General features: G+C 51.0%; 1 protein-coding gene across 3 annotated transcripts; it reads right to left on the bottom strand.

Annotated features, from left to right (window-relative positions):
- Positions 1–688: 688 nt before the first annotated feature.
- Positions 689–12,627, bottom strand: LOC144730648 (N-acetyllactosaminide beta-1,3-N-acetylglucosaminyltransferase 3-like). 3 transcript variants are annotated; one of them, XM_078611303.1, is made up of 3 exons: positions 12,457–12,627; positions 8,005–8,149; positions 689–6,054 (listed from the first exon to the last, which is right to left on the bottom strand). In XM_078611303.1, the coding sequence occupies exon 3, from the start codon at positions 6,002–6,004 to the stop codon at positions 4,862–4,864; it is 1,143 nt and encodes a 380-aa protein (XP_078467429.1). In that variant the 5' UTR covers positions 6,005–6,054; positions 8,005–8,149; positions 12,457–12,627; the 3' UTR covers positions 689–4,861. The 3 variants fall into 3 exon arrangements, with proteins under 3 accessions (XP_078467429.1, XP_078467428.1, XP_078467426.1); XM_078611302.1 differs by lacking the exon at positions 8,005–8,149 and having other exon boundaries at positions 689–6,058; XM_078611300.1 differs by lacking the exon at positions 8,005–8,149 and having other exon boundaries at positions 12,457–12,626.
- Positions 12,628–13,891: the final 1,264 nt, after the last annotated feature.

The raw sequence follows: 13,891 nt of genomic DNA, 5'->3' as shown, positions 1-13,891 counted from the left end.
AGCCTCGCGACTCACCATGGCAGATCCCCGGCCACACACGCATCCTGCGGGGCAAAGGCTTCTTCCCCCCTGGCGTGAGATATCAAGTCTTCAATGTCAACCGCGTGGCAACCAGCGGCACATTTTGGAAATTCCCCGCGCTGTCACTGCTATATTACTCACAAGCGAACACATCGTGAAAGACCCACATCAGCGGATCTCTGGGTTCGACCTTTTACAAAGATCATGGGCAACCCTAAACCGCATTCTGCACAAACCGTGGCGGAAATAGATGCCTGATGCAAAACTCTCCAGTTTGCGACTGTGGGTCATCCAGAACAGACCGTACAACATTTAACGATGCGATGAGCGATCCACAAATACAAAGGAGACATCTCCGCAGCGATACACTCCGTTGCTGCTCCTGACGCGGTTACCCGGCTTGACCACCTGAATGTGAAATCGTAGTTGTTGCATCGACATCACATGAAAGAAGATTGCTCAACTCGTCGAGCGCACGTGCTTCTACTGGGTTGGTGAAGGTGGCGGTGCCCAGGGACCAGTGAAGACATCACGACGCGAGCCGCTGGCTGGCCACGGAACTCAGGTCGCCACCCTCACAGCGGAGAGCACGCCAACTGATGCTCTGCTGCTTTTTCTCCTCCCCGGGTAGAATGTTTATAATGAACAGCTCACATAGGCCATGCCGTTTCAGTAAATGTAATTTTTTATTGAGTATTGCACCACCGTGATTTGGAACCGTTCCCTTGGATATATTGTACAATAAACACACATTTCCTGGGTTTAACGCAGGGCTTCATTTCGGCCACGTCTGTACATGTCGGCTGCCCAGAATAGATATATTTTTTCCGTACCTGCCACGTGACATCCAGTAGACTTCTCATCACGGCAGCGGATGCTATGACGACGTGTCAACTGCTCCAGTCGACCGGCGAAAAAATAGTCGGTGTGAAACCAAGCCCTGGGTTAACGTACCACCACCAACGTGAACCCACGATTGCCCCGAACCCGAACGCTAAAGTGCCCGTCACCTCCAGTGCCCCGTTACAGAATCGCTCTCGTCTTACAAGCGCAGAGTGGCGAGGCTCCGAGCTAGAGGGACCCACCAGGTCACTGGCAAATAAACTCCATCCACAGAAGCTTCTGCTCCCGACCCATGTGCGGGTAAGCGTCAGCATTAATGTTACGGTGAAAGGCAATGGGAAAATGTTGCTGTTGTATAGCATTGAGTTTGTCGGTAGACCGACAGGCCTGACTAAGGCTAAGGTGGTGGGAGGGGAGGTACCAGCACCTTGATTGAGGACAGAGGGGGAAGGTGGGATGGGATTCTAAAAGAATGGCGAGAATTTGTTTTTAATGTTCTAATGTGCACTAATGCCTACTTTAATGATGGCGATATTGGCACATTGAATAAAGATTGGTTTATTGAATTTGAGAAGTTCGTTTGGGGAGTAAGTCTGGTGCCTAATGGTGACGAGCCCCAAAAGCGCAGAGAGAACTCAGCATGTGCGAGCGGCCACATCTTCACCGTTGCTTTTTTCTGCCAATGAAGCAGACGTCACTCTTGTTACCGTGGGCGGCGTGAACACGTTCGGTTTAATTCAGAATCAGAATCTTCTACTTTATCCTGGAGGAATCCGATGAGCTGTGGAGCTCTTTGTCACAGATGTCCAGTTGTCAAATGCATCCCATGCCGGACGTCGCTCGAGCGTTCCCCGTCAATAAACCCTCCTCCTCGCCACTTGTCGGGCTTTACGACTGAAGTTCCCGTCTCCCCAAGACCATTGGTGCCCACTTTGCGATGCAGGGCACTACATTCATAACCGACCCGTACGGAGATCGTATTCATAATTAACAGCGCCGACGTGAACAGTCGCCTGCGTAATTGATGGGCATGCCGTACAGGCAAACGCCATAAAAGATCACCTCGGCCTGTAAACCAAGTTGTTTTTACAAGTCGGCACGGAATAAAAATTTAACTAATTTGGTTATTAAATGGGCGGCTGTTCGCAAGCACAGCAAACAAACCCCGACACGTCCATCCATGATGACACTTTGGCCTTAAAAGGAAAGACGGAGGGCCACTGCCCCAAACTTTGCCCATTATATAACAAACACAAGTTCTTTCAAGACCAGTGTTATTGACGAATGTGGTGAGCTTTTTCATTCAAGTAAACAGATATTAAATCATCCATAATCGAGGTGGCTTGGCTCTCCAACACACCGGCGTGCTGTATTCGTGACGAATTGGAACGTTCTGTTTACGTGACAACCCTTACTAGTTGGCTGTGTATGGTGGTGGTGGGTTTTAACGACACATTTATATATTTACACGATCTAACCCTAAAACCTCTATTATGGATGATATTGGTCGCGAAAGCCTACGTGTTAAACTGATGTTAAATCGCTTAATTTTGTAACTACTTATGTGGGTTCGGTTTGTGCAATTTTGTGTAGATGCAGCTCACCTATTTATACCCAAAAATCGCTATACTATATAATGCGGCTTTGAATGCACTCGAGATGTGGCGATGCGGCCAGACGTGGAGCTCACTGTGTGTAATGTACGCACCTCTCGGCAGGCAGCTGCCTCGCGCGGATTCGCTTTGTGTGCCACATCTTTGGAAGGAATCTATCTACTAGCGCATAGATCGAGGGAAACCGGCATTTTGTTTACATGCAATGCAGTTCCTATTATACAAATGGCTTCAAGGGAATTGCATAATGACGTATAGTTTTACACACATGTAATGCACGTATAACGGTAGTGGCGGCGTTCACACAAGTTGCATCTCACAATCACCAAGCAGCCCACGGCCAAGTGGGAAGGTAGCAGCCAGGCGGTGAGCTGGTGTTACCAACAATTGCCCAAGCTCTGCGGTCCTCGATATATCAAGACGTTTTAAGCCAATTATTTAGTGTTTATACGTGTGGGAGGAATCTGGAGCATCTGGAGAAAACCCATGCTCGTTCACCTTTTCTGGAATACCAGGGTATGTCACCTCTTCGACGCTCACGGGAAAGGAGTTTCACAACATTTGTGCGATTCACCAACCCTTGCCTCCCACAGGGCCAGGTTTCAGGTGTGCATAGCCATCACCACCCGGCAAATAATCAAGAATTACCAGAGACATCCCACCGCGTGGTACACGGGTATGCACTTTTGCGATTAATATCTCAGCCACCTATTTCATATAGATAAAAAAAGGTATTTGTCTCGTCTCTGTACCGAAAAAAATGGTCTGTATCCTGTGCTTAGTGAATATTTCAACATTTGCTCCGATCAAGGCCTAGGGAAGGTTTCCTCCTTCGATCTACTGGGGCCTCACGTTTTCCTTGACTGGCCAGGGTAGCAATGGCGCGGACACAGGCAACATCTTTCAGAGCAAGAGCTAGAATTAATTAAATTAGGTGCTTCACATTTTAATAATCTATGTTCACGTAATAATTACAATGATGGAATACTGTGCACTAGTTGTGTATTGTACTGTACGTATACACTCACAGCACATTAGTTGATCCACTGCTGGATGAGGGCCTCGCTATGTGGAGTAGGCCACGGAGGGAGCGCAGACATTGGAGCACAGGACAGTAGAGAACAACAGTGGAAGTTACTGCATCAGTCTCTACTGAAAACGCAGGCTTGCCGCAACCCACACCGCCGACTACGTAACGGTGGTCATCCCATCCGGTGCCATCGCCTACGGCCAGCCTGTGTAGTCGACTTCCCAGGATCTCATGAGACCCGGCACATTTAAAGTGTATCGGTCATCAGCCAATTTTATGGTGAGGGAAAGCTAAAGATGCAGCTCCGCAGGAAGGGGGCCCCCCCCACGAGAGGTTATTTTGGCCTACTCTTCCATGCTGGGTGTTATCGTGTGACCGTAAATTGGCGTGGATTTCCCTGCTGATCCAACCAGGTCGGCCTGGGCCTCGCCTAACCCCCGAGCCGGGGGTCATCATTCCGGGGCCGATCTCAGCAGTGGCGCAGCACCCCGGCTCTGGCGCCACGCCACCAGGGCACAGGAGTGGGGGGGCGGGCGGCATGGCGCGCACGCCACACGCAGAGCGCGTCGGTACGAGCGACACCACGAGTGCCGGGTCCCGGTGGCTTAGGCTGCCTGGCCGCTCCATTGTGGGGATGGGCCGGGGACTGGACCGGGTCCCAGCGCTTTACACACGGTGCGTAGAGAGATGCGGTTAACACAGCATAAATTAAAATGCATAAATATAGCGTGCGGTTGCGCACGTGGTATTGTGACGTTGCAAATGCCACCGGTGTCATCGCACAGTTAAAAAACGACGTCACAAGCGGGCACCAACATCTTTGCCGTCCATGCCCCGATCGCAGGAGAAGTCGGACTTGGCCTTTCCACGCAGTCCGATTGCCTACGCATCAACTTCATCCGGTGACTTCAGAGCACCCATGTTCAGTAGCAGCATGTGCAGTCTCAGCGAACGTGGAACGTTAGGTCAACGTTGGACCAACCATATGCCAACGATGGCCCAGCGTTGTCGGCTTACTTGGAAGGCACAGGTAATAACACAGGCGACGAGTGAAACACCTGTGGGGAGATAAAAAAAAACATCTCGCAGCCCATTTGGTCGCCTGGCAACCAACGGGCCCTGCCCGCGAGACAAATACACTTCTAATTCGGTATGTAACGAGGCCTTAATCCCTCACTGCAACCACCATTCCGAGTCTAGAGATAGAGCCTTGGGGGAGTGGGGGGGGGAATGGAGGCGTCTCTCCGGTAGAATCATGCCCACGCTCCTCCGTCACATTGGCACTCGTAAGGGTGTGGTAAATAATAATCCGTGAAAAAAATAACCGCAGTCAATCTCTTCCACCATTCACGTCCTACTTCTTCTCCAGATCCTGCGTGATCTTCTGCCACATGACCATGATCTCGTTAGGGTCGAACTTGTGCACGCAGATGAGCTCATTGAGGACGTAGTTGTTGGGCAGCGCATCGCGGTTCGAGGCCAGGAGGGCATCCACACCGTACGTTCTGAAGCCCAGGTGGTTGATGACCTTGACGTGCGTGGACTCGGCGCACAAGCCGAAGAAGACGTCGTCGATGGGGAAGATTTCGAGCGAGTACGACGCGTTGAGGAACTTGAGCGCCGTCGAGCCGGCCATTGCAAGCCCGCCGCCGCCTACGTACGCCGGGTACGTCGAGTGCGGCCACAGCTGCTTGGGCACGTAGTACTTGCTGGGCACGTAGCGCACGGGCGGCGTGTCGTCGATGATGTGCCCCACGTAGAGGTCGCCTCGTGGGTACCCGAGCAGCAGCTCCGCCAGGTTGACGGTGTGCAGAAACATGTCGTCGTCCCCGTTGTAGATGAAGGCCGCGTGCGGGCAGCTGTGGTTGAGCCAGTGCAGGAAGTTGACCTGCTTCACCGTCAGGTTCAAGAAGGTGTCCAGGAAGCCCCATTGCAGGATGTCGCCGTTCTTGGCGGCCTCCTCTCGCAGGAAGCGGTTGTAGAGGGGGCGGCGCGCCTCGTTGTCGGAGACGCCTATGAGGAAGAGCAGCCGCACCTGCAGGCCTCTCACCGCCACCTCCTGGCCCCACGTCTGGCGGATGGCGTGCCGCTTGCTGTAGCTCTCCGACAGCGACTTGATGACGAGCAGCAGCAGCGGCTGATCGGGTTTCACGCCGGCACACTTGTTGGGCTGGTCGATGATAATGGGGAAGCGGCGGCAGTGGCGGTACGTCATGAACTGCTGCATGTGCTGGGGCAGCGAGCCAAAGTCGGCCACCTCGGCCGCGATGTTGGCACGTGGATAGCACGGCTCCGTGTAGTTTTCGGCGGGCTTGGACGGCAGTGCCGGCATTTCCGGCAACGCCGGCAATGCCGGCAACGCCGGCGCCGTGGGCCCCAGGCCCCTTATCGCCTCGAGCCACGGCATAAGGTTTTCGACGCCGTGCAGCGTGAAGAGGAAGGAGGCCACCATGATGACCGAGAGGACACAGATGACGTACTTGCGTGGGATCGGCATGCTCGCGGAGGGGGGGGGAGCACGGTCAGCGACGGCGCCGGTTTCCGCTGCTGCCTCCATAGCCAGAGGATGGGGTGCAGGGAAAAAAAGAAATACAAATTAACACAAACATTGGGTTGGGTCCAGCAATTTCAGTCAGGATATATTTAGTGAATTTCCAGCGCCGACCCCGTGACCTCATGGCCCTGGTGATCACGCGCGGCATGGGCGGCAACGCAGGAGACCCCACGGCGGGCAGCGCGACAAACCGGAGAGCGCCGTTAAAAAACTACAATCCCCGCGACGCTTCCGTGACGGGGACATAAAAAAAACCCTTGCACACATCGCCACCCCCATCATCAACACCATCATCCCAAGCAGGTGTGTTGGCCACAAATAGAATGAAAGACGAAAGATGAGAACGAGATTAAGAAAGCACCAGTGGAACATCAAATACAAACACCCGCTCTCGGCAGCTGCAGAACCCGCCTGCCAACAAGGGCATTCGATTAATGTTGATAACGTTATTAAAACTACATTACTAACTAGTTACTACAAACCATGTATTTCTAACCATTGTATCTCTAGGCATCACTGCCTGCTTCTTTCTGCTTACCTGTGAGGACTCGCTTATGACATCACAACACCTATTTCAGCCCCAAGACTGGAGTCGGCATTTTCCCAATTCTGGCAGCTGCCTGATGGTGCTGGCTGTAACTATCAGTGAGAGGTCCTCACCCAATTGTTGAATGTGTGTGGACCGCTCTCAAGCAACTCCGGTGGTGCTGCTGAACCAGTGATAAACTGGCTACGTTTATTAATCACGTGACGTCATCAATTAGTTGCCGGGTGGAGGAGGGTGTACGACACACATCGTAATCACGCGGAGATCTGACGCAGTCAATTATGAATCACACTACTGGTTGTGAAAGCCTGTGTGTTCAAATCACCAGAACCTCCACGCCACATCCTGTCCTCACGTTTCTCATTATTGTAGCCGTCTACTTTACAAGTTCACGACAACATGGCCACAAGGTGGTAAATGTATTATGAACTTCTTTCGTGCCGTACATCGCCAACCGTGCTCATCGGAGGTGCGAGGAAGGACAACAAAGTACACACAAAAAACTGTTCTAAATAAATTTGTTTTCAATCGAGGTTTAAAAGTACATAGCTCCAGTGGCTTCCTAATATCGGAAGGAAGAGCGCTCCAGACGGCCGCAGAAGTGCATCTGAAAGCGTGCGATGCAGTGCCCGTCTTTGTTCAATGTCCAGCCAAAATATTCGCAACACGTGTGGCATATAAGCTGAACGTCGCAAGGTATCTGAATAGCCTGCCACTTGGAAGGCAGTTAGAAAGTGCAATCTGCCAGGCACAGATTCGGCTATTTGTTTGCTCAATTTTCCAAAATGTCATATAATAAATTAATCTAAATGTAAAAAAAATTAACCTTTCATCATCATGATGGCTGCCCGGGGTCCAAGCACAGCGTCTCCCTTGCCACAGGGGCTCGGTGGCCTCTCGACACGCAAGAGAAACACCGGCTGCTGTGGAAATGTTTTTTTATTTCATTCATATATTTCACTTGGGAAATTGCCTTCAGATGAAACATCTCCGTTTGCCAATGTGTCTAGGATGCCAGTTGACACGCACACACATGTAATTGCACGTGCACCATACTCATATACAACCACACATAAACTATACACACTCATAAACATAGACACAAAGAGCGAGCACCTACGAAGGCCGGAAATGCACACGAGAGGGTGGGTGACTAGCATCACGCCCGGCCGCCTCGTGACGATGTTTACACATCACACCAGATACTCATTTGCGGCTGAGTCGACCAAGGGGAGGCCCAGGACCGGTGTGCGCTGATAACGCGCTCAGCCGTGGATATATCTCGTCACGATCAGATTGCCTGGGCATGCAAGCGAATGTTCAGCGCCGCTTCCGTGTCGTGGTGCGGCCAAACCGGCCTAGAGGCTTTGCGGTCGCCGCTGCGGACAGGACGAACCAGCTGGGCTGCTTCTCTCGCGAGGGCGTCCCTCGGGTCTCACGGCACGCCGCGTGAAAGCATCGACGAGCGAGACACGGCGCCGCTACCTCGCGTGTTCTCACGTCACGAGGGCGTTCTCAGGACGGGGGTCGCGTCGTGTATTCTGAAGAGCAAATGTAAAGGTTTAGAAAAAAAATAACCGTTGTGACGTTTCTTTTGTTTAACCGGGTGAAAACTCAGAAAGCAGGATTTGCAAGAGTGACATCGGTCACGGTAAGGACAAAAGCCAAAGAAGTAAAAAATAAAGTACAGCAATTAGGCCAATAGAAATCGGCGCAAAAACAACTGCGATTGTAAAGCGCGAACGAGGAGAGTAGATCTCGTGGCCCTACACAGCCCGACCCCAGCAGTGTGATCATTGCCACGATTCCGGATCACGAGTTCACGGGGGAGGCTCCACATCGTGCGAGCGACAACCGTAGCCAGGCGTTAGCCCGCCGGGTTCCACGTGCAGCCTTTGAGAGCGGCATGTGGGAGGAGTTGAAAGAGATAATGGGGGATCAATTAAATCTCACGAATAGCGACAATAACACGTTCGTCAACAACGCTCCATGTCGCTATGGGACCCCTTTGCCAGTATGAAGACGATGCATACTGTATCTTGATAATGATATCTTGATATCATATTGAATATCTTTAAACCTTTATCATTCAGTCTTGACTTTTATGAAAGAGTCCCATAGCTATGAATATATCATGATCAACGCACACGTGTGTGCGTTGATCATGATATATTGATATCAGGTCTTGATAGCAATCAACATCATTGAATACTCCACGGTTGTGGCCTTAAAAGGAAACAAAATACACAAATAATAGGGGGACGTTTAGGGAAATGGCCGTGGTTATCTCAATGGGAAACAAATATATAATGATGTAATATGTAATTGTGATAGTCGCCCGAAATCGAGCACTGCTGATGTGATTGTATCACACGTCACAGTTCCGGGGTGTGAACGGAAGCCATTTGATTGACAGGAGAATATGAATTTAAATAGTAGAGTCTGGTCAGAGACGGCGCCCCCACAGTCTACGTCCCGAGACTAGGAGAGAGCGGGCCGATCACGGCTCGGCTCAACCTCTGGCTCGGCTCAACTCTGGCTCGGCTTAGTTACCAGCTGATTTTAGGATGTGAATCGGCCACCTTTCGTTTACACGATTTGCCCCGACAGATCGATGATAAAGGTGCCGGAAGGGTAAAGGCGGAATCATCGTGCGCAAAATTCTCGTGGTTCCGCACATTCCACCGATCCCCGTCTAAACCTGATTCAAGTGAATTCCATCGCCACTGCACGACCGCCGTGGTGTTGGCTCCAGGCGAGCCGCAACAGCAGACGCGGATTCCAGACGCTTCCCCTGCCGGACGAGGGTGGGGGCTCCACCCCCATCACCCCCCCCCCCATACGCGTCACCTATGGGGGGGGTGATGGGGTGGGGGCTCCACCCCCATCAAGACAACGTTTCGGGCAATGGCCCAAATTCACAGCGCGTGCATGTTTTGCTGTGCTATGAAGGCTTACTACCCGAAACGTCGCCTATCTAATGTTTAAAGCCAAAGTGTGTGTTTTTTTATTGACGAACGTGTTTAGTTTGTTTATTTACTGTGCTCATGCGCCACTCTAACGCAGCAGCGGCAGCAGGAGATTAGCCAAAAGGAATCGTATTTTAGATTACTGCACCGGTTACATAAGTCACGTTCTCAGGTAGGGCTGTGTGCATCAGTGGTTTTACGTGGAAACGTTCATTCACTGTAGAGGTGAATATTCCGAGCATGAACGTGGGACCCGCGCTCTGGAACCCAAAGGCGACACAGCTGCTCACTCCCGTCACGCACAGAATCCACGAGTACCCCCCACTCCATCGATGAACTGTACTCCGGCAGAAGCAGTCGGCTCAAGTTCCCAAGTGACAACATCAATACGCAGACAAACGCGCCTCCTCCCCGTGTCCCTGTAACGAGGCCCGTCTCTGCAGAACGCGCCTCGCCCCCCCGGGGGTCCCGCCCTACGAGTTGGACCCCCCTTGACAACCACCACGAGATGTTTTTCAACAACAGTGTAAAATAACTAAAACACGTATTTTACGAAGACGGAGCGCCGCTACAGCGTGACATGTTTGAGACCGCATTGATTTGATTTTGACAACATGAGCCGCGATATTTAACAGCCGAGGTGCGACCGTGCGAGACAAATCAAATATCAACCCCTAAGCTGATGACGTTGCCACTGCGCCACTGGTCCCTGCCTATGAACATCTGACAGTTCACCAGCATTAGGTGCAGCACGCCTGAATGTCAAACCCGGTTCAGAGTTCTGCTTGCGCTGAACCAAAGCCGCAGTCGCCAGAAAGGCCGTGCGTGTCTAAGAGACAGACTTGTAGTTCCATGTGGAGGGACGGAGATGGATGTGGAGGAGGCGCGCGCTGCCTCCAGTGCTCTAGCCCTGCCCCTTGGCCCCTGTGCTGGGCAGGGAGTTGCCACCGTGCGGCTCCCCTTGTGACACGTACCGATACAACTAGTTCAATGTTGATTTTAAGCTGTCGCGACTGCAGGAATCCATACTCTTTGGTTCTTTCGGTAAAGTCACGTGCGTATAAAGTAACAATGAACTCGTTCTGTTGTCCAAGCAGAGGCCCACTATGCGGCAGCTTTATTTCAGAAGCGACCTGGCCACACATTGCAGGGTGCTTCATCGTTTTTAATGGAAAAAGAACGGATGATACACTGTAACATGATGACAAATGTTAATAGCTTTAAAAAGTCAGTTCACCATCGTTGTCAACGCGTGCCTGGAATCTGGCCCAGGTGGTCTCCAGAGCCCGGAGGCACATTTCTCGTGGTATTGTTGCAAATTCTTACAAGTGTAAAAAACATGTTTGAAGCACCCTGCACAGCTCAACTAAATGTCTTCTGTGGAGACCCCGGAGAGCAATCCACGCCGTCACGGGGGGAGAGAGAGAGAGACACGCAAACTCCAGAAATAAAGAGGCGTCAGGGTCGGGATCGAACCCATGTCCTCCTGTGTACCAGGCGAGGTAGTAAACATCTCATCACCGTGGTGAGATGGGGAAGATACAGAGGCCATCTCCCATCACGAGGCTGCCTGCGGCACTCGCCTGGTGACAACAGCACCACGGGAGAGGCAGCCGCCTCAAGAGACCAGCGATGGTGGGCACGGGTAAGACGGGCACGCGAGAAGACAGGTGAGAGACATCAAGCGGTGGGGCACAGGTGAGAGACACCAAGTGGTAGAAACAGGTGAGAGGTGGACACAGGTGAGAGACACCGAGAGGTGGGTCACAGGTAAGATCACGGGATGGGTGAACGAGCTGTATATTGATCCATAAGAGAGTTTTTTTGTGTTAGATCGCGTAAATATATAAATGTGTCGTTAAAACCTTACCACCACCCGACACAGCCAACCAGTAAGGGTTGTCACGTAAACAGAACGTGCCAATTCGTCACAAGTACAGCACTGACCGGTGTGTTGGAGAGCCAAGCCACAACATTTACAATCCGAGTACGACGTGTCGCCAGTAATTACAACCAGCTTCATCAGGCGACAGCCAAATTCGTGGACAAGTCTAACTGTTTCATTCCTTATCTAGAGGCGTAGATGTGGTGACCACCCTTCTGCGCTCCTGCACAATGTGGGGGGGGGGGGATTACTGAGGCAACGTACATTATGTGCATTATGCGAGCCCTTTCAACTAGTCCTTCCTGTCTATTGTGTTTGATAAAATGTCCCTACCAACGGTAATCCCTATTGAAGTACGTTGCTCTTTGTAGGAATGCATTTAAATAATGTTTTATTTGATGATTCGCTTCCGCGCAGCACTAAGGCGGTAGCGATTCGATTAAAGTTATTTAGATTTATTTCAATTTCGATAGATTCTCCTTGTTGGCACGCGTGTTCTGCTACTGCTGACAGTTGTATTTGGGAGAATTTAATATTTCTCTGATGTTCTTTTAGTCTCGTGCTGATCATTCGTCCTGTTTGCCCAACATAACATTTACCACACGTGCAGTGAATCCTGTACACACCTTCTGTTGATAGCTTCGGTAATGCATATTTTGTACCAGATATTAATTTCTGTATTTTATGTACCGTGCCAAATCTGACTAGGATGTTTTGTTTTTCTATACATCTGGCGAGTTTATAAATTACTCCTGCAATGTACGGCATTTTTGTCGTTTTAATTACTTGGGCAGTTTCAATGCTTATCTTAGATTTGGTTTTGGTGTTCAGAAGCGTGGTCACAATCAGTCCAGGAGGCGCAGGGTGGGGAGCACGAGGACACGGGGACACGGAGACACGGGGACACGGAGACACGGGGGGGACACTGAGACACGGGGACACGGAGACACGGGGACACGGTGACACGGGGACACGGGGGACATGGCGCACTTACCCAGGCAGCTCGGGTCGCGTCTGCCGGCACACGGAGATGGCGAACTCGTGGGGCTGCTGGGGGCTGCTGGGGGCTGCTGGAATCAACTGGAGGTGACCCGCCGGAGCTCCCTCCCGTTCACCGGCGATGACAGCGCCAGATTGGTGGGCGCACGGACCGCGCCGGTTCCTGAGGGCTACACGTGGCGGGGCCTCGTCGCAAGGGGCGGAGCCTTTCACAAAGGGGGCGAAGCCTAACGAGTGTTCGGGTCTAATTTGCATATTCAAGTCGAGGGGGGAGGGAGGGGGGGCTGAATACATGGAAGGGGCTTGTGGGATTGGGGCGTGGTTCTTGCGTTAGGTGGGTAAAGGCCAGTCGGGGTTTTATGTTGCACTAAAATTTCAACATCCACAAAAGAGGTTTTTTGGGTTAGAATGCGTAAATATATAAATGTGTCGTTAAAACCCGCCGCCACCCGACACAGCCAACTAGTAAGGGTTGTCACGTCAACAGAACGTGACCAATTCGTCACTAGTACAGCACTAGTGTATAGTGTAGTGTATAGTAGTGTAGTGTATAGTAGTGTAGTGTATAGTGTAGTATATTAGTACAGCACTAGTGTATAGTGTAGTGTATAGTAGTGTAGTGTATAGTAGTGTATAGCAGAGGTGGGACAAAGTCATTGTTATGCAAGTCCAAGTCGAGTCGCAAGTCATCAAATTCATGACTCGAGTCTGACTCGAGTCCAAGTCACATGACTCGAGTCCACACCTCTGGTGTATAGTATACTAGTACAGCACGAACCGGTGTGTTGGAGAGCCAAGCCACAACATGTACAATGTGAGTACGACGTTTCGCCAGTAACTACAACAGCTTGAGGCAAATCTGAACAAGGGTGATTTATCGCAGTGGTCCTTGTTTGGTAAGATCTAAATACTCTGTGGCTCTTTCGGTAAAGTCACGTAGAAGGGAAGTAATAAAATAATAAAAAATAAAACATAATAAAATCAAATAATTCTCACGACGTTTCGGCTACAACGCAAGCAGCCGTCTTCAGGTGAAGAATGAGACACTGCCAAGCTAGGAGCTTATATATAAGCTGGGTTGGAGGTGGAAGAAGAGCGCCACCTCCAACCCAGCTTATATATAAGCTCCTAGCTTGGCAGTGTCTCATTCTTCACCTGAAGACGGCTGCTTGCGTTGTAGCCGAAACGTCGTGAGAATTATTTTATTTTATTATGTTTTATTTTTATTATTTTATTACTTCCCTTCTACGTGACTTTACCGAAAGAACCAAGAAGATGAATCCCTGCAGTCACGAAAGCTTGAAATCAAGATCTAGATAGTTGAGTTTGTATGTCAGTGTCAGGTGTTATGTTTGAAGGAAAGCCCCGTGGGCTTCAATGTTGGACCACTGCGCCCGCAAGCGCTTGGGCAGGGAGACACGGGGCCACAA

This window comes from Lampetra planeri, chromosome 36 (assembly GCF_965212315.1).
Source record: "Lampetra planeri chromosome 36, kcLamPlan1.2.h2, whole genome shotgun sequence".
NCBI classification, from domain to species: domain Eukaryota; kingdom Metazoa; phylum Chordata; class Hyperoartia; order Petromyzontiformes; family Petromyzontidae; genus Lampetra; species Lampetra planeri.
The sequence above is the reverse complement of the archived record's forward strand: the minus strand, read 5'-3'. Positions and strand labels throughout refer to the sequence as shown.